The sequence below is a fragment of the Dendrobates tinctorius genome, unplaced genomic scaffold, assembly GCF_039654945.1.
Source record: "Dendrobates tinctorius isolate UK_male_01 unplaced genomic scaffold, ASM3965494v1 ptg000046l, whole genome shotgun sequence".
NCBI lineage: Eukaryota > Metazoa > Chordata > Amphibia > Anura > Dendrobatidae > Dendrobates > Dendrobates tinctorius.
Window position 1 is genome coordinate 35775114 of NW_027361714.1, and position 19046 is coordinate 35794159.

At 42.9% G+C, this 19046-nt stretch overlaps 1 protein-coding gene across 1 annotated transcript in view; it reads left to right on the plus strand.

Annotated features, from left to right (window-relative positions):
• Nucleotides 1-19046, plus strand: part of ENPP1 (ectonucleotide pyrophosphatase/phosphodiesterase 1) — a 181152-nt gene that overhangs the window by 149310 nt on the left and 12796 nt on the right. The window contains exons 18-21 of the mRNA XM_073575821.1: nt 2158-2330; nt 3299-3344; nt 12301-12452; nt 12853-12985. Of these exons, the coding sequence (XP_073431922.1) occupies nt 2158-2330; nt 3299-3344; nt 12301-12452; nt 12853-12985 (504 nt within the window). The remainder of the gene's footprint in view (nt 1-2157; nt 2331-3298; nt 3345-12300; nt 12453-12852; nt 12986-19046) is intronic.

The window sequence follows — 19046 nt, forward strand, 5'->3', positions numbered from 1 at the left end:
AACGTATCGGGAGATTAGTTCAGAGACATATGGGGGAGACAGGTTATAGATGCCTTGTAGGTCAGTATTAGTAATTTGAACTGGATACGCTGAGGAAATGGGAGCCAGTGAAGAGATTTGCAGAGGGGAGAAGCGGAGGAGTAGCGAGGAGAGAGATGAATTAGTCGGGCGGCAGAGTTAAGGATGGACTGGAGAGGTGTGAGGGTGTTAGCAGGGAGACCACAGAAAAGGATGTTACAGTAGTCGAGGCGGGAGATGATGAGGGCATGCACAAGCATTTTAGTAGATTGAGGGTTGAGGAAAGGACGGATTCTGGAAATATTTTTGAGCTGGAGGCGACAGGAGGTAGAAAGAGCTTGGATGTGCGGTTTGAAGGACAGGGCAGAGTCAAAGGATACTCCGAGGCAGCTGACTTCCGGTACTGGGAAAAGCGTGATGTCATTAATTGTTATAGTTAGGTCAGGTAAGGAAGATCTGTGAGATGGAGGAAAGATGATGAGTTCAGATTTGTCCACATTGAGCTTGAGGAAGCGAGAGGAGAAGAAGGCGGATATGGCTGATAGACACTCTGGGATTCTGGACAGCAGAGAGGTGATGTCTGGGCCAGAGAGGTAGATCTGAGTGTCATCAGCATAAAGGTGGTACTGGAATCCGTGGGACTTTGAGTTGCCCTAGACCAAGTGTATAGATTGAGAAGAGTAGGGGTCCTAAAACAGAGCCTTGAGGGACTCCAAGAGGGTGGGATGAGGAGGTGGTGTGGGAGTGGGAGACACTGAATGTGCAGTTGGAAAGGTATGAGGAGATCCAGGATAGGGCAAGGCCTTTGATGCCAAAGGAGGAGAGGATCTGTAGTAGGAGGCAGTGGTCAACTGTGTCGAATGCAGAGGACAGGTCTAGAAGCAGGAGTATAATGTATTGTCCACTTGATTTGGCTGTAAGAAGGTCGTTAGTAATTTTGGTCAGGGCTGTCTCAGTGGAGTGATGGGGGCAGAAACCAGATTGTAGATTGTCAAAGAGCAAGTTAGATGATAGGTGGGAGGAAAGATCAGCGTGGACGTGCTGGTCCAGGAGTTTGGAAGCCAATGGGAGCAACGATTTTGGGCGATAGCTGGACAAAGCAGTTGGGTCGAGGGTTGGCTTTTTAAGGATAGGCGTGATTGTGGCATATTTGAAAGCAGAAGGGAAGGTACCGGACGTTAGTGATAGGTTGAAGTTGAGGTGGGTTAGGGATGGGATAAGTGTGGTGGTGAGGTTGGAGAGGAGGTGGGATGGGATGGGGTCGAGTGCACACGTTGTGAGGTGCGATTTGGAGAAGAGACTATCAAGCTCCCCTTCACTGATGTTGGAGAGTGAGGTTATGGGGTTTGGGCATTGGTCTGGTATACAAAGGGTTTGTGGTGGTTGAGTGATGAAGACTTGCTTTGTTTGGTCAATCTTGTTTTTGAAGTGTGTGGCAAAGTCCTCGGCAGAGATGAGGGAGGTTGGAGAAGGCTGTGGTGGGCGGAGGAGGGAGTTAAAAGTTTTGAATAACTGTTTGGGATTGTAAGATAGCAAAGATACGAGGGTTGTGAAGTAGGCCTGTTTAGCAGAGGTGAGGGCAGATTTGAAAGCGAGTGTTGCCTGTTTGAATGTGGTGAAGTCATCTTGCGAATTTGTTTTCTTCCAGCGCCGCTCTGAAATCCTGGACACTTGCTCCAGGAGCTTTTTAGTGGTGTTATTGTGCCAGGGTTGTCTGTTGATACGTCGCATTCTGCCATGAACGAGAGGGGCAACCGTGTCAATAGCTGTTGCGAGACTGGCATTGTAGAAAGCAGTGGCACCGTCTGTGTCATGGAGTGAGGATATGGATGCCAGTGGTAGAATAGAGTCAGAGATCACGTGGGTGTCTAGGTGTGCAAGGTTTCTGTGGGGGTGCGCGTGTTGCTGGACATGGGTGCCAGGTGAGGAGGACAGGGATGAGAAAGTGAGTAGATGGTGTTCAGATAGAGGGAGAGGGGAGGTGGTGAAGTTAGAAAGAGAGCAGAGACAGGTGAAGACAAGGTCTAATGTGTGCCCATCTGTGTGGGTGGCTGAGGAGGACCACTGAGTTTTGGTATCTTTATAACATTTAGATTTGCATTTCACATTTTACATAGACACTTCTGTTGTCTTTTGCAGATTTGTTAGAAATTGAACCTGCACCCAATAATGGAACCCGTGGAAGTCTGAACCATTTACTTAAAGAGCCTGTTTACGAGCCATCCTTACCAAAAGAGCTCTCTGAACCTTTCCAGTGTTCTGTTATCCATGGCGCCAAGGTGAACAGTTTTGGCTGCTCTTGTGATTCCCTAGTAAGTACAACAGATTGCCATTGTTAGAGAACTTGAAGCAAATACACTGCTAAATTTCACATTACAAACTGCATACATTATTAAAGAAATCACTTAGAGCTAGAGATGATCAAATCTGTCAAGATTTGAATTGGCCAAAACATCATTCAGACCTAATGGCATAATAAACGTATGTTTAAAAAAAAATATTTTGTCACCTACCCCACCATCCCCACATCCCACCATCCGTTCCTTTGCGGTTCTTCTTTCAAGTTTATGGCTCTTCTGGCACTGAGGAGGCCTCTGACTTCACTGTGTACCATCATGTTATGATGTGCATTGCCCAATGCCTAGTCAGCACCTTGGGGAAAGATATATGCCACAACAGCATGAAGTTTGTCGTAACGTCAGAGGCGTCCTCTTTTCTGGAAGACCCAACCCAGAGTAAAGCAGGGTAAAGAGGATGTGTGTTATAGGTGAAGAGGAGGTACGGAGGACTGCACAGTAAGTGGCGGGATGGGTGAGCGGAGAGATGAGTCTTATTATTATTTATTAATAATAATTTTTTTTCTTTTTCAAAATTAGTATTTTGGGAAGTTTTAGTATTTTGGGAAGTTTAAGTAGTTGTAAAATTCGAGGGGAATTAAATTCTAATTAAATTATTTGCTGATCTATATTTAGAACTGATTTCTACTTATGGTACTTTTAATATCCATGTCTGAATGGCTGTATAGTCCTTTTATTAAAATTAATTTTATGTGTTCTGCTAAAGAGTGAGAGAGCTCATGAGTACAAGTGCAGGTTTGCATGTCCTTATACTTTTTCAAGGCCACGCAAGATGTTGAAGCATGCCGCGTACTGCTGTATAAAGTTACAGAAGCACAGTATGTACGCATATTAGACTGAGTGCTATACTATGGCATAATGCAACTGCATGTACTATAAAGTTAGTTTATGTAAATGCCTTAATACAATTTATTTTCTTGCAGACAGAAGCTGGATACAAAAGACAAATAACACTCACACCTCAACAAGGTAGACATTACAAGTTAGCTAAAGTTAAAATGATAACAATAGCTAGAAGAGAATTCAAAAATGTAAAGCCAGATGTGGGGCCTAAAATAGGGGGAATAGATGTGACGTCTCACAACTTAATGTATGTGACTGAAAAGATAAATGCTGTGAAAACCTCTTCCCTCTTCTTCTGAAGGTCCCCAGTTGTTCTTCAGGCATGCAACATTCTCCTGCAGAATTATTTTGGTATCTAGTTTAAAGTTATTCGACCTTAGGGTACAAGTCTGCAGTCACTCTGAGTTGTGAATCCTAACAGCTCACTGTCTATGAGCTGTCATTATTCACCGATGTCCCCATCGGGAGTTGGCGGTCATGTGACCACAAGGTTGCAATTTTCACACACGCAGTGACATTCATATTCCATCTAGATGTGTACGGCATTGCTCAATTCAGGTGATACGTCAAGTCGGAATGTGGCTGGGAGCATGCATATAGCATACTTGCAGTCACATGACCACCCACTTGCTCCTGGAGCTGGTATCACAGAATACTGACAGCGTTCACATCATGAGCAGTGGGGATTCACAAGTCTGCCGTCACATGCATCTCAAAAGCTGTTCTATGGAGCGGGCTCAAGAGCTGAGCCCTCCATTTACATGCCAAGTGCTGGCTGTGTTGGCTCCCATCATTGCTGTTTATCTACTTGTTGCTGTTAATATTTTACAGCTCCATTTAAGTGTTGCAATCATGGTTGTGGGTCATCCCTTCAAATGCCTGGATGCCTTTCTTGAAAAGTATAATGTTACAGGGTGAATACACTAGATTTCTTGATCCAGGGAACTAGTCTGATTGCCGTATGTGGAGTCAGGAAGGAATTTTTTTCACCAAAGTGGAGCTTAGTGTTTGCCGCATGGGCTTTTTTGCCTTCCTCTGGATCAACATGTTAGGCTATGGGTTGAACTAGATGGACCTAAAGTCTCCTTTCAACCTTATATATTATGTTACTATGTATATTACCAAAGGCACAAACCTGAGGTGCCAATGGGTAATAATCATGATAAAATACAAGGGAGAAAGTAGCTTCAATAAGGTCGTATCTGACATACAGATATAGTTCTTTATCAGATTGTATTAACCTGATTTATGATTTAAAAGTCGTTTTTAAATCATTTGCACAGCTGCTGCGGATCCACGGGTTGCAAAACCGACAAGTAGGAATGATTTGTGGATACCTCCCGCGCTGCTGTATATGGAAGACGTCAAATCTCAGCGATTTATTCAAACATGTGGTTTTTATTCTATTCTACAGGTTTCAAAGTGTCAAGCACTTCTTCATCAGAAGAAGTATGTGGTAATTTCCTGAGGAAGAAGTAGTTACCACTTTGAAATGCGTAGAATTGAATAAAAAACCACTTGTTTGAATAAATCGCTGAGAATTGGCGTCTTCCATACACAAAAGCGTGTGACGCATCTACAAATTATTCCTATCTTCATACTACTGGGTAACTAACCATGGCAGCTGATGGCCAACTGAAGGCCCCAATTGCCGCCATGTTGGTACTCACAGCAAAGCATTAATTCCATTATATTCCGTAATACTAAAATTGCAATCTCCTTGGCAGACTAAAAATATATAAGAATAGTTTAAATAAATCCACATAATAAAATACTTAAAAATTAAGAACTTTTGGTGTTGATGCTTTCATAAAAGTTTGATCCATCAAAATATATTAGTTAACTCATATGATGAATGTCATAAAGAATAAAAATTGTTTTTCAATCACTGCATCTCTCAAAATAGAGTAGAAAGAAATCAATGTAGCACATGTACTTTAAAATGCTGCTGATATAAACTATGCTATATAAACTGTTTTGAGAAACTGACGTGTGCCCAGAACAGCCGTGTGTGGAATCGCGATCCACCCGTGGCTATTAACCCATTAAATGCCGCTGTCAAACGCTGACATTGGCATTTAACATGCGATTCCATCACGTGATCGCGGGTCACCGATGGGTTGGCATGACAACCAGAGGTCTCCGGTAGACCTCTATGGTTGTCACTTCCGACTTGCTGTGAGCGTCGTCCAGTAATTCTGCTACATACAGGTTATCTGATCATCGCCTCTATGTAGCAGGGCCAATCGGGTTATGGAAGCTTCTAGTCTCCCATGGAGACTAGAAAAAAAGGTAAAAAAAAATGTTTTTAAAAATATTAAAATTTTTTTAAAAATATGAAAGTTCAAATCTCCCTCCTTTTGCCCCATTCAATATAAAACAATAAAAAAAAATCAAACGTACATATTTGGTATTGCCGCGTTCATAATCGTCCGATCTATAAGTGAAAAAAAAGGATTAACCTGTTTGCTAAACGCCGTAGTGAAAAAAAAGTCAAAAGTCCAGAATTGTGTTTTTTTGGTCACCACAGCATTGCATTAACATGCAATAACTGGCGATCGATAGATCGTATCTGCACCAAAATGGTATCATTAAAAACGTCAGCTAGGCATGCAAAAAATAAGCTCTCACCAAACACGAAAACACGAAAAATGGAGACGCTACAGATATCGGAAAAAGGCGCTTTTTTTTAAACAAAGTTTGGAACTTTTTTTCACCACATAGATAAAAATGAACCTAGACATGATTGGAGTCTATGAACTCGTAATGACCTGGAGAATCCTTTTGGCAGGTCCGTTTTAGCATTTAGTGAACATAGTAAAAAAAAAAAGCAAAACAATGGGTCCCGTTTATGGTTGGATTGTTGTTTTGTATTGTATTGTTATAAAAATAATTTTAATAATAAAAAAAATTTGATTAAAAAAAGAAAACAAAAAACAACTGTGCCCTTTTTTTGCAATTTCACTGCACTTTGAATTTTTTTTTCCCATTTTCCAGTACACGATATACTGAAACCAATGGAGTCATTCAAAAGTTCAACTTATCCCACAAGAAAAAAGCCCTCACATGGCCATATTGACAGAAAAATAAAAGTTATGGCTCTGGGAAGAAGGGGAGTAAAAAGCGAAAATGCAAAACCGAAAAAAGCTCCGATCATGAAGTGGTTAAAGAGAACCTGTCAGCACGATTGTGTAATGTAAAGTACAGCCATGGCAGTATTGGTGCTGTGATACTGAATACATTGATACCTTAGATGAAGAAATTTGGTTTGTTGTTCTTCTTTAATCACCATTTGAAGAATCTTCTCCTTTCCGTTGGTGATTCTCAGACCCTCCGCCTGCTTCCAGTGTTTGAACCTTTTGCCTCCTCCTCTGTTTGAAATCTCATTTGCGACCTGTCATTTCACAGACTGAAGGCAGGTGAAGGGGCCGGGGAATCACGGACATGGAGAAGAACCAGTGCACAGTCCAGCGCCTGTGCACCAAAATCTAAATAGCAGAAAACTTCAAATGAGGATTAACCCCTTCACCCCCAAGGATGGTTTGCACGTTCATGACCGGGCCAATTTTTACAATTCTGACCACTGTACCTTTATGAGGTCATAACTCTGGAACGCTTCCATGGATCCCGGTGATTCTGACATTGTTTTCTCGGGAAATATTGTACTTCATGTTAGTGGTAAAATTTCATTCAAATAACTTGCGTTTATTTGTGGGAAAAACGGAAATTTGGCGAAAATTTTGAAAATTTCGCAATTTTCCAACTTTGAATTTTTATGCCCTTAAATCACAGAGATACAGCACACAAAAAACTTGATAACTAACATTTCCCACATGTTTACTTTACATCAGCACAATTTTGGAACCAAAATTTTTTTTTGTTAGGAAGTTATAAGGGTTAAAAGTTGACCAGCGATTTCTCATTTTTACAGCACCATTTTATTTTTAGGACCACATCACATTTGAGGTCACTTTGAGGGGTCTATATGATAGAAAATACCCAAAAGTGACACCATTCTAAAAACTGCACCCCTTAAGGTGCTCAAAACCACATTCAAGAAGTTTATTAACCCTTTAGGTGCATCACAGGAATTTTTTTGAATATTTAAAAAAAAATGAACATCTAACTTTTTTTTCACAAAAACAATACTTCAGGTTCAATTTTTTTTTTATTTTACCAAGGGTAACAGGAGAAATTGGACTGCAAAAGTTATTGTGCAATTTGTCCTGAGTACGCTGATACCTGATATGTGGGGAGGAACGACTGTTTCGGCGCATGGCAGAGCTCAGAATGGAAGGAGCGCCGTTTGACTTTTTCAATGCAAAATTGGCTGGAATTCAGATCGGACGCCACGTCACGTTTGGAGAGTCCCTGATGTACCTAAACAGTGGAAACCCCCTACAAGTGACCCCATTTTGGAAACTAGACCCCCCAAGGAACTTATCTAGATATGTGGTGAGAACTTTGAACCCACAAGGGCTTTACAGAAGTTTATAACGTACAGCGGTACAATTAAAAAAATCATATTTTTTCCACAAAAATGATCTTTTCACCCCAATTTTTATTTTCCCAAGGGTAACAGGACCCTAAAAGATATTGTGCAATTTGTCCTGAGTACGCTGATACCCCACATGTGGGGGTAAACCACTATTTGGGCGCATGGCAGAGCTCAGAAGGGAAGCAGCGCCATTTGACGTTTTTGGCTGGAATTGAGATCGGACATCATGTCGCGATTGGAAAACCCCTGATATACCAAAACAGTGGAAACCCCCCACAAATGACACCATTTTGGAAACTAGACCCCCTAAGGAACTTATCTAGATGTGTGGTGAGAACTTTGAACCCCCAAGGGCTTCACAGAAGTTTATAACATAAAGCCGTACAATTAAAAAATCATATTTTTTCCACAAAAATGATCTTTTCACCCTCAATTCTTATTTTTCCAAGGGTAACAGGACCCTAAAAGTTATTGTGCAATTTGTCCTGAGTACGCTGATACCCCACATGTGGGGGTAAACCACTATTTGGGCGCATGGCAGAGCTCGGAAGGGAAGCAGCGCCATTTGACGTTTTTGGCTGGAATTGAGATCGGACATCATGTCACGATTGGAAAACCCCTGATATACCAAAACAGTGAAAACCCCCGACAAATGACACCATTTTGGAAATTAGACCCCCTAAGGAACTTATCTAGATGTGTGGTGAGCACTTTGAACCCCCCCAGTGCTTCACAGAAGTTTATAACGCCCGGGCGTGAAAATAAAAAATTCGTATTTTTTCCACAAACATGATCTTTTAGTCACCATTTTTTTATTTTTCCAAGGGTACCAGGAGAAATTGGACCCCAAAAGTTGTTGTCCAATTTGTCCTGAGTACGCTGACACCCCATATGTGGGAGAAAACTACTGTATGGACACACGTCGGGGCTCGGAAAGGAAGTAGTGACGTTTTGTAATGCAGACTTTGAGGGAATGTTCTGCGAGTGTCATGTTGCCTTTGGAGAGCCCCTAATGTACCTAAACAGTGGAAACCCCCACAAATGACCCCATTTTGGAAACGAGACCCCCTAAGGAACTTATCTAGATGTGTTGTGAGCACTTTGAACCCCCAAGGGCTTCACAGAAGTTTATAATGCCCGGGCATGAAAATAAAAAAATCGTATTTTTTCCACAAACATGATCAATTAGTCCCCAATTTTTTTATTTTCCCAAGGGTAACAGGAGAAATTGGACCCCAAAAGTTGTTGTCCAATTTGTCATGAGTACGCTGACACCCCATATGTGGGAGAAAACTACTGTATGGACACACGTCGGGGCTCGGAAGGGAAGCAGTGACATTTTGGAATGCAGACTTTGATGGAATGGTCTGCGGGTGTCATGTGCGTTTGGAGAGCCCCTGATGTACCTAAACTATTGAAACGCCCCACAAGTGACCCCATTTTGGACACTAGGCCCCCCACGGAACTTATCTAGATGTGTGGTGAGCACTTTGAACCCCCAAGTGCTTCACAGAAGTTTATAACGCTCGGTCGTGAAAATAAAAAAATCATTTTTTTACACAAAAATGATATTTTTGCCCCCAATTTTTTATTTTCCTAAGTGTAACAGGAGAAATTGGACCCCAAAAATTGTTTTGCAATTTGACCTGAGTAGGCTGATACCCTACATGTGGGGGTAAAACACTGTTTGGGCGCATGGCAGAGCTTGGAAGGGAAGGAGCACCATTTGACTTTTTCAACTCAGAATTGGCTGGAATTGAGATCAGATGCCATGTTGCATTTGGAGAGCCCCTGATGTACCCAAACAGTGGAAACCCCCAATTCTAACTCCAACCCGAACCCCAACACACCCCTAACCCTAATCTCAGCCCTAACCCTAGCCCTAACCCTAACCCTAACCCTAATGGAAAAATGGAAATAAATACATTTTTTTATTTTATTATTTTTCCCTAACTAAGGGGGTGATAACGGGGGGTTTGATTTACTATTTATGGCGGTTTTTATGTTTGGCAGCTGTCACACGCTAAAAGACGCTTTTTATTGTAAAAATAGTTTTTGCATCACCACATATTGAGAGCTCTAATTTTTCCGTATTTTGACCCACCGAGTAATGTGAGGTCTTATTTTTTGCGGGATGAGTTGACGTTTTTATTGGTACCATTTTCGGGCACGTGACATTTTTTGATCACTTTTTATTCCGATTTTTGGGACGCAGAATGAACAAAAACCAGCGTTTCATGAATTTCTTTTGGGGGGGTGCGTTTACACCGTTCCGCTTGCGATAAAATTGATAAAGCGGTTTTATTCTTCGGGTCAGTATGCTTACAGAGATACCTTATTTAGGTCGTTTTTTTGTTTTGTCGGTTTTATGCAATGAAAACTATTTTATATAAAAAATAATTATTTTTGCATCGCTTTATTCTGCGAGCTATAACTTTTTTATTTTTTTGCTGTTGATGCTGTGTGGCAGCTAGTTTTTTGCGGGACAAGATGATGTTTTCAGCGGTAGCATGGATATTTATATTCGTCTTTTTGATCGCGCGTTATTACACTTTTTGTTTGGCGGTATGATAATAAATCATTATTTTTTGCTTCGTTTTTTATTTTTATTTTTTAAGGGGTTCGCTAAAGGGGTTAACTAATGGGACAGTTTTATAGGGCAGGTCGTTTCGGACGCGGCGATACCTAATATGTGTACTTTTATTGTTTTGTTTTTTTTATTTCTAAAAAATGGATTTATTTGGGGGAATATTTTTTTTTTTTTTCTAATTTATTTGGCGATTTTTTTTAATTTATTTTAACTTTTTTTTTTATTTTTTTTTTTACTTTATTAAATAGTCCCAGGTGGGACATCACTGTCCTGTGACAGATCGCTGATCTGTCACATCACAGATCACTGTGACAGATCAGCAATCTGTCACAGGCACTGCAGAAGGCTTCCTCATGCCTGCGCTTTGCACGCACTGAGGAAGCCAGCTTCCTGCAGGCCCCCGAAGGCCCCCGTCGCCATCTTAGATTCGGGGGCCTGCAGGAAAGGAGCCCCCCGCAGCAGCGCTGCACATTGCGCTGCCGTGGGGGGCTCAGGGAAGCAAGGAGGGAGCCCCCTCCCTGCCGATGCTTCCCTTTAACCCCCGGTACACCGCGATCATGTTTGATCGCGGTGTGCAAGGGGTTAACGTGTCGGGGGCGGTCCGTGACCGCCCCTGACACATTGTGCCGGGTGTCAGCTGTGATAATCAGCTGACACCCGGCCGCGATCAGCGGCGCTCACCACGTGGGCGCCGCTGATCGCGGTAGACGTACTATCCCGTCCATGGGCATAGGGACCCGGGTCCCATGGACGGGATAGTACGTCTCATGTCAGGAAGGGGTTAAAGATAAACTATAAAGCAGATTTCTTCATCAAAGGGACAGGGAAGCTGGTCAGATTTGATGGGGAAAATGTATGGTGCTAAATACTGGGTAATCCTTGAGAAATATATCCCTAACAAAAGACATTCACAAAAAAATCATGATAAAAATATCAAATTTATTGTATCACAAAAAAGGACATAAATGACAACAAAAAATATAATAATGATGAGACAAATATTTTACAAAAAGAATTTAGTAATAAATCACATATATATTAAAAAAAAATTTTTTTAAAAGCATAGCTCTGTGCAGAGGATAAGAGGCAAAATCACAATGGCTAATAAAGTGAAATATATGCACTAATGAAGGAGTGAGGGCTATAAAAAAAAATATGCTGAAAAAAGTGAAAATAATATTCTGTGAATAAGTTACACAATTCCATAAAAAAATGCACAATTATATACCAAAAAATATTGGTGATACAAACTATTTGTAATCATAATTAAAAAATTTATATAACAACATACAAAAGTGCATGTAATGACCTGCTGGGTTATCTGACTCAAAGTAAAGTGCATGTGCTGTGAATACCAACCCAGTAGGATTAATTGGTAATGAGTACAAAGTGCAATGTGCATGTGAAATTCACCAGTACATACCAGCCAAAGGATCAGCCACTGCCCCCTGCACACACCACTCCAACGCACGTTTCGCTACCCGCTTCCTCATGTGTGTCAATGGCCTAGTCATAGTCCAGACCTAAATTCCATTGAAAATTTGTGGCAACACGTGAAGATTGATGTTCACAGACGTCTCCATCCGATCTCACTGAGCTAGAGCTAGTCTGCAAAGAATAGGCAAAAAAATGAGCCTCTGGTAGAGACATACCCCAAAAAACAATAATTTCAGCTAAAGATGGTTCTACAAAGTATTGACTCAGGGGGGCTGAATACAAATGCAAAACACAATTTTCAGATTGATATTTTTTAAATAATTAGAAAACCATGTATAATTTCCTTTTACACTTCATAAATACAGGACATGCCCTTTTGTGTTAGTATATCCAAAGAAAATACATTTAAGTTTAAGGGTGTAACATGGAAAAAATATGGAAAAATTCACAGGCTATGAATACTTTGTCAAGATAGTATGTGTGTGTTTGTGTGTAAAATGGCAATTATGGCTAAAACATATTTACTTCATGCTTTCTATTATCTTCACAATTTACAGAATCAGACACTAAAAAGCTTAATCTACCGTATGGAAGACCAGTGGTTTTGCAAAATAGCAGCTATTGTATCTTATATCATAAAAAATATGTGAGTGGTTTCAGCTACAACTTAAAGATGCCACTGTGGAGTTCATACACCATTGGAAAAAATGTAAGTGCTAGATTTATATATTAGTACCATATATAGTATATAAAGTGTGTGTATAGCGTATGTGTTGGAAAAAGCTCCCAGTGAAAACATTAAAGATATGCTTAGGATTTTATTCCCATCTGATAAAATGGTGTGTTTTCCTGTACAGCATGCCACCTACTGTATGGTTGTTCAAGGAAAGGACTTCTAAAATAATAACTCTCCAGCCTTAGGTGATGTTTTTTTGGGAAAATAGAAAGATTTGTTCTTGAGCTGCAAGGCTGAAAAACAATCAGATCAGTCAGGACATTTCATAAATTGATAAGGGGTCCCTTCTTCTGTTGCCCACTTGTGTCAGACAGTTCCATCCACACTTGCATCAACTAATGTGATTTTTTTGGGGTTGTGCACTGTTTGGTAGGATGTTGTGGCCGCTTCTGTGGAAAATGATTCCTGTTTATTTGTCGATGTTCGGATACCACAAGGACAAAGTCAAAGTTGTCAATATTACTATGAGCATCAATCGCTGAAATTTGGATTTCTCTTTCCTCCCAGTAAGTCCACCATATATCATTATTATGTGCATTATACCAGTAAATATTCATTCTAATGAAAAACCATCACAATGAATATATGAAGAGGAATAGGAACAAACTGGGTCTGTAACTTAAATGTCCCTATGACATCATTTACTTTTACTCTCTGGCCTTGTTCAGCTTTGCATTATGTACATATAATCACCAAACATTTATTATGCACATAGACGCCTGACTCCCACTATTCAGACCAGTTGGCATTTGGAGACTGTCAGTGTGTATTAAGATTAATACATTGTTCCTATGACAACGGTAAGTTAACAGGATAAAAAGTGTTCATGTGGGGGTCACAGACATTTATTTAATACTACTGGTGATAGCTGAAATGTAAAAATGTAATTTATGAGCACCAAAGGGCATGTTATAATGGTCATATCTTCGGGCCATATATTCATTTCATCTTATGCTGGGGCTGCATGGCGACTTTGGTTGCATGCCCGTGTGTCGCAGACAAGGATTACTAAGTGTCTCTGCTTCATCTCAGCACAATGCAAGTGAATGTGGATCACCCCCAGGGCTTCGGGGTTTTACTCGGTACCGGGCCGGTGACTTAAAGGGGAAGTGTCGCGGCGGCAGTGACCCGGTCCATGGCCCTGGGTGTCCATGCAAAAGAGGTGAAATGAAGCAGAATAAGGTTTATATGTAGGTAGTTCGTGACACCACCTGTGGTATCTGGTCAGTAGGGGAACCAGCGCTGCAGTGCAGATCCTCTGGGACAGATGGTGTGGTGCAGAAAAGATGGAATAGCTCTTCATATGCAGAGCTATAGTCCCAGGGCAGCAGTAGTAGATGTTGAGGTAGATGGTGTAGTGTTAGACACAGAGATATAGCAGTGCTGAGTAGGCTGGCACAGGAAGAAGGCAATGGCACAGCTGAATGCAGTTCCAATACTTTTACTCACGTTTCTGGCATAGACATATGCCCGCTTCAGTGCTATGTCCTCCAGGTCAGGGGCTCAGCCAACTCCCAGACAGATGGATTAACCCTTCCAGCACTCCCTTCCAAATGTGCCTTTTCTGAACGTCTCCTTACTAGCGCTAATCTGAATTACTTCTAGTTATGAATTGCACTCAAGTTCCTCTTTCTTTCTGTTCCTTAGAACTCCACTCGCATGGCAGGCAGCTGTAGCCTACGTTGGGGACTCCTTGCAAGCATGTCCCGGCTCACACACACATTGCTGCTGTGTCGTTGAGTCTTAGGTGGGAATAAAGTGCTCACAACTTCTATTCCTCCAGTTTCTGCTGTAGGATCATTAGTATCACACACAGCCCGATCCTGGTTCTCTCTCCTCCTCACGTTCCATACTTTTCTATCTTCCTTCTGAACAACTGATCATTCCTTTCTTCCCTTGCTAGCAGCTCCAGCTCACAGGAGGCTGCTGCATCTATGTCCTTTCCCTCCTTCCCCCAGTGGGGGAACTGACCTAACTTCCTGTCAGCTTTCCCCTCTTAGTGCCATCTAAGCGCCACCCACCACCCTTCATGAACCAAAAGCAGCTGCCATAAAGGGTGCTCTGCTGTCCTAAGGTGTCTGTGCTGGATGTAGGTGCTGGAGTCTGGTTAGGTGTTACGATCCTACCTAGGGAGTGGGATACTACACCTCAGGAGGAGGTGCAGTACCTCTGTGGTGGCTGAACCCTCAGGGGCACCACAAATGGGGTTGCATTGCCACCATAAAGGTACTGCGAACATGGTTGTGGTTGGTTTTTTTGTGACTTGTCGCAATACCCTCAAGGTAGCAGTGCAACCCCATTCATTTGCATCGGCGATACCTAGCAATCTTTGGATGTGTGGCTACTATTGTGGCCACTGTCGCTGCACAGCTCCAGCCTTATCATTAATCGTTTCTTAGACAACATTATATTTTGGAAAGTAAACTTTTCAGAACCGCCACATTTTAGATAATCAGAAAATTAGCTACTTTCGATTCTTCAGCTGTAGTCCTCAAGCAGGTGACTTGAACCAGGAAAACTATTCTAAAGGCCCTCATATCTATACAGAACATGTTCAGATACTTGCATTGCACATTTGCCAACACTAGTCGTATCAGTAAGGTCTACTAGAATAAAATTTGTGAGTTGCCCAATAACAAATAAGTGCTAATTGGAAATGGTTGATTTCAAATAGTGATGCATTCACGGACAATTTATTTTTGCCAGAAACCTAAGCCCACTGGACGATCCTTTGGTTAGGCCTCTTTCACACATCAGGTTTTTGCCGTCAGGCGCGATCCGGCGCTTTTGACAGAAACCGGATCCGGCGAAATGCAATGCCGGATCCGGTTTCCCCCCCATTGACTTGCATTTGCGCCGGATCGCGCCGGATGGCCATGCGTTTCATCCGGTTTTCGCCGGATCCGGCAATGTGTCGCGATCCGGCGTCTGGAAAAAACGGCTACTGTAACGTTTTTTGTCTCCGGCGAAAAAGCCGGACACGCCGGATCCGGCGCGTCCGGCTTTTTCACACAATGAAAGCCTATGAGCGCCGCAATGCGCCTGATCCGGCGAAAGCCGGATCCGGTGGCCGGATCCGTTTTTTTTGGTCTGAGCATGCTCAGTAGCTCTGCCCACAAGACATATATAAAAGCAAGACAGTGGGACCCACAGCCACACCCAACATGCCACCCAAGAAAGCAACCAAGCGCAGCAGGAGAAGGCAGGAGACCACTGCAGCACCATCAGCACCACCACCACCCCAAATGGAGAAGCAAATGGAACATGCTGAGGAGGGGAGGCCAGCAGCAGATGAGAGACGGTAATTATCAAATCCCCCATTCCTCCAAACTAGGGCTATTGAATATCAAGATATTCATTGGCCCTTTGTTTCTCTTTATTCAACAGCCGCCCAATAGATGCAGCAGCAGCAGCAGCAGCAATGGGAGCAGCTTTAACACCACCCACAGGCATGGAGTGTGGCCACCAGGAAGACAGCACATCATCTTCTGGGAGCCCTCCCTCGCATCGGCAGCGTTTGACGGTAAGTTTTTATTTCCAAAATCCATCATCTCTGTAATATATGTCTATTCATTGCCTTTTATTTCAAAACAGGATTCACAAGATGAAGAGGAGCTCCCAGAAGAAGAAGGAAGGGGTGGACAGACACTTGGAGTGGGCTCACAATTGGTAAGTTTTTTGCATCAAACGCAGAAACACAACATCACACTACACACAACACATAGAAAACAATGTTCTGCAGACCACACACAGCAAACAAATGCCTACATCCAAAGACATAACATTTTTTGTTTTCTTCTCTAGTCTTCCCAATCTGGTGCTCGGCCAAGAGGTCCTCGCAGTGCCTCCCAGGGTCGTCGGCGACAGCAACGCGTCGGTCACCAGCGTGTAAGTATAAATATTTTTGCTTTGTTTTTTTGCACTTTTTATTTCATTTCTTATGTGGAGGCTAATTATGTTATTTTTGTCTTTTTCTTTAACAGCCTTCACAGCGTGCTCCCGACTCTGACGGTGAGGATGGAGGACTCGATGTGGACCACCTCATCGATCTCGTCAGAGAAAGGGAGCCACTCTGGAATATGGCTGACCGCCGCCACGCTGACCTTATCGTTACCCGACGACTCTGGGAGGAAATCTGTTCGCTCCTTGTGGGCCGCTGGGAGGACCTCGATGTTCGGGCCCAGATTAAAGAGCGTAAGTATATACAGTACCGGTTGCTTGATGTAAGCCAGTGTTTCCCGAACTCCAGTCCTCGTGGTCCCCACGGATCATGTGTTCAGGATTTCTATTTACTATGGAAATCCTGAAAACATGACCCCTGGGGACCATGAGGACTGGAGTTTGTGAAACACTGATGTTGTATACTAACCACTCCTTTCTCGTTTCAGGGAACAGAATTGTGAATCGGTGGCGGTCTGTGAGGGATCATTTCAAGAAGGAGTTCAATAAAGAGATGCGGGCCCCGAGTGGATCTGGAGGACGCAGGAGCAAGTACAAGTACGCACAAGCCCTGTCGTTCGTCCGGGAAACAATGGTCACTAGAAGGTAAATATTACACACCACATGTGAAAAAAAATGTTAGATGTAACTTTTTTTTTTCAGCCAGGGCCATACCATGTCAGTATTTTAATTGTTTTTTTTTCTCTTTATTCCACAGCACGGTGAGCAGCACTCGGGAGCCTGCACGATTGGACCCTTCTGAGGCGATCCCTGAGGAGACCGGCACCGAGGGACACTTCGACCGCCCCGGTACATCTGCACCTTCCCAGCCTTCCCACACATTCGACCCATCTGTCCCATCCACCAGCACAGGAGCATCGTGGCCGCCTACATTACATGAAGCTGCTGGTGAGGAGATCGCTTTCCCTTTACCCCACCCTTCTGCCCCTGCCACCTCTAGTACACCTGCGGGTACTGGGCAGCAGCGGCAGAGGGGTCAGGAAAAGAGTTATGTGCCAGAGTTCTTGCATCTGAATGCATCTTTCCAAAATTGTCTAAAAGTCTTGTCAAAGCAAATCTCCGCAGGCTTTCAGCAGATCAACTCCAGCATTCTGGAGGTGAAGACACTTCTGCAAACCATGCATTCAGAAGCAAGATCTTCGCCAAACCACACCTTTTTCAGGTCTGTTGTGGAGCGCATGGCAACACTATCTCCTACCCAGCAGATGCATGTAATGCATTCGTGCCACGGTGCTCTACAGCAGGTTACCTCCCAACCTCCACCTCCCACCACTGTAGTTCCTCCACCTGCACCCCCTCCAGCCACTTTCCATCCTCCCCCTCCTATTACATCTGCACCCCCTCCAGCCACTTTCCATCCTCCCCCTCCTATTACATCTGCACCCCCTCCAGCCACTTTCCATCCTCCCCCTCCTATTACATCTGCACCCCCTCCAGCCACTTTCCATCCTCCCCCTCCTATTACATACCAGCAACCTCACCAGTACCAGCAACCTTCCCAGTACCAGCAACCTCCCCAGTACCAGACATCTCCCCACTTCCAGCAACCTGCCCTGTACCAAACTCCTTCCCCGTACCAAACTCCTTCCCCGTACCAAACTCCTTCCCCATACAACTTTCCATCAACATCATCTGCTCCTACAGTGCCTGCCCAACCCTCCACTCCACCGCCCACCACCTCTTCTGCCTCCCACATGTCCACCCATTCTGTAGCTTTTTCCACACCATCACCTCTAACTGTTCCTTCCCCACCACGATCCCAGTCCTCTCTCCACACTCCCATTGTCGAAGTGTCCCGCAGCCCCTCCAGCAGTATTTCCACCCCACACTACACCGAGTTATAATGTTTTTTTTGTAATAAAAATGCCCATTTGGTTGGTTTCAAACCTTTATTAAAAAAGTTTTTTTAACTTTAAAAACAGTTTACACAAAAAAAAATATTTTAAATAAAAGTTAAATTATTGTTTACACTGGTTGTCTGTCATTTCTTTCTGCGGCGAAATATGTTTAAAAAAAAGGTTAAATACAGGGTATTTAAAAGGTAAAAAGGTATTCAAAACCAGGTATATAACTGTGGGTAAATTTTAGCTTTTTGCCACAGTTGTGTTCCTGGTTGTGTTTGAAGCAAAGTATTTCACCTGAAAAGTTGTGTTTATTGTTGGTGATTTCCTAACAATGTACACAACTTTTGTTAAAAGGTAAAATACTTTGCATAAAACACAACCAGGTACACACCTGTGGCCTAAAGCTAAAAATAGTAAGACCATAACAAGATAGCCAACTTTGGTTGGCAAAGGTATATACTGTTGGTCCAGAAGGTACACAAGTTTGGTTAGGGCACAAATCTTTCACACTCTGTCATCCTGCCAGTGTACTCTGCCTTGAGGTGACATAAAGTATAGTGCAAAATTGTCCCTCATTACTGAAACCGTCACAGAACTTCTAGTGGTAATATTTCCAATGACAACATCCATCTTCGCCAGTAACTTGCTCTTCTCTCCAACCTGCACTTTCTCCTCTACAACCTGTCAAAGAAGGGCTGTAGGAACATGCTATATATAGTTTTCCAGTAGCCAATCCCGTTCGGAAGGCCACAAGGGTCAATTT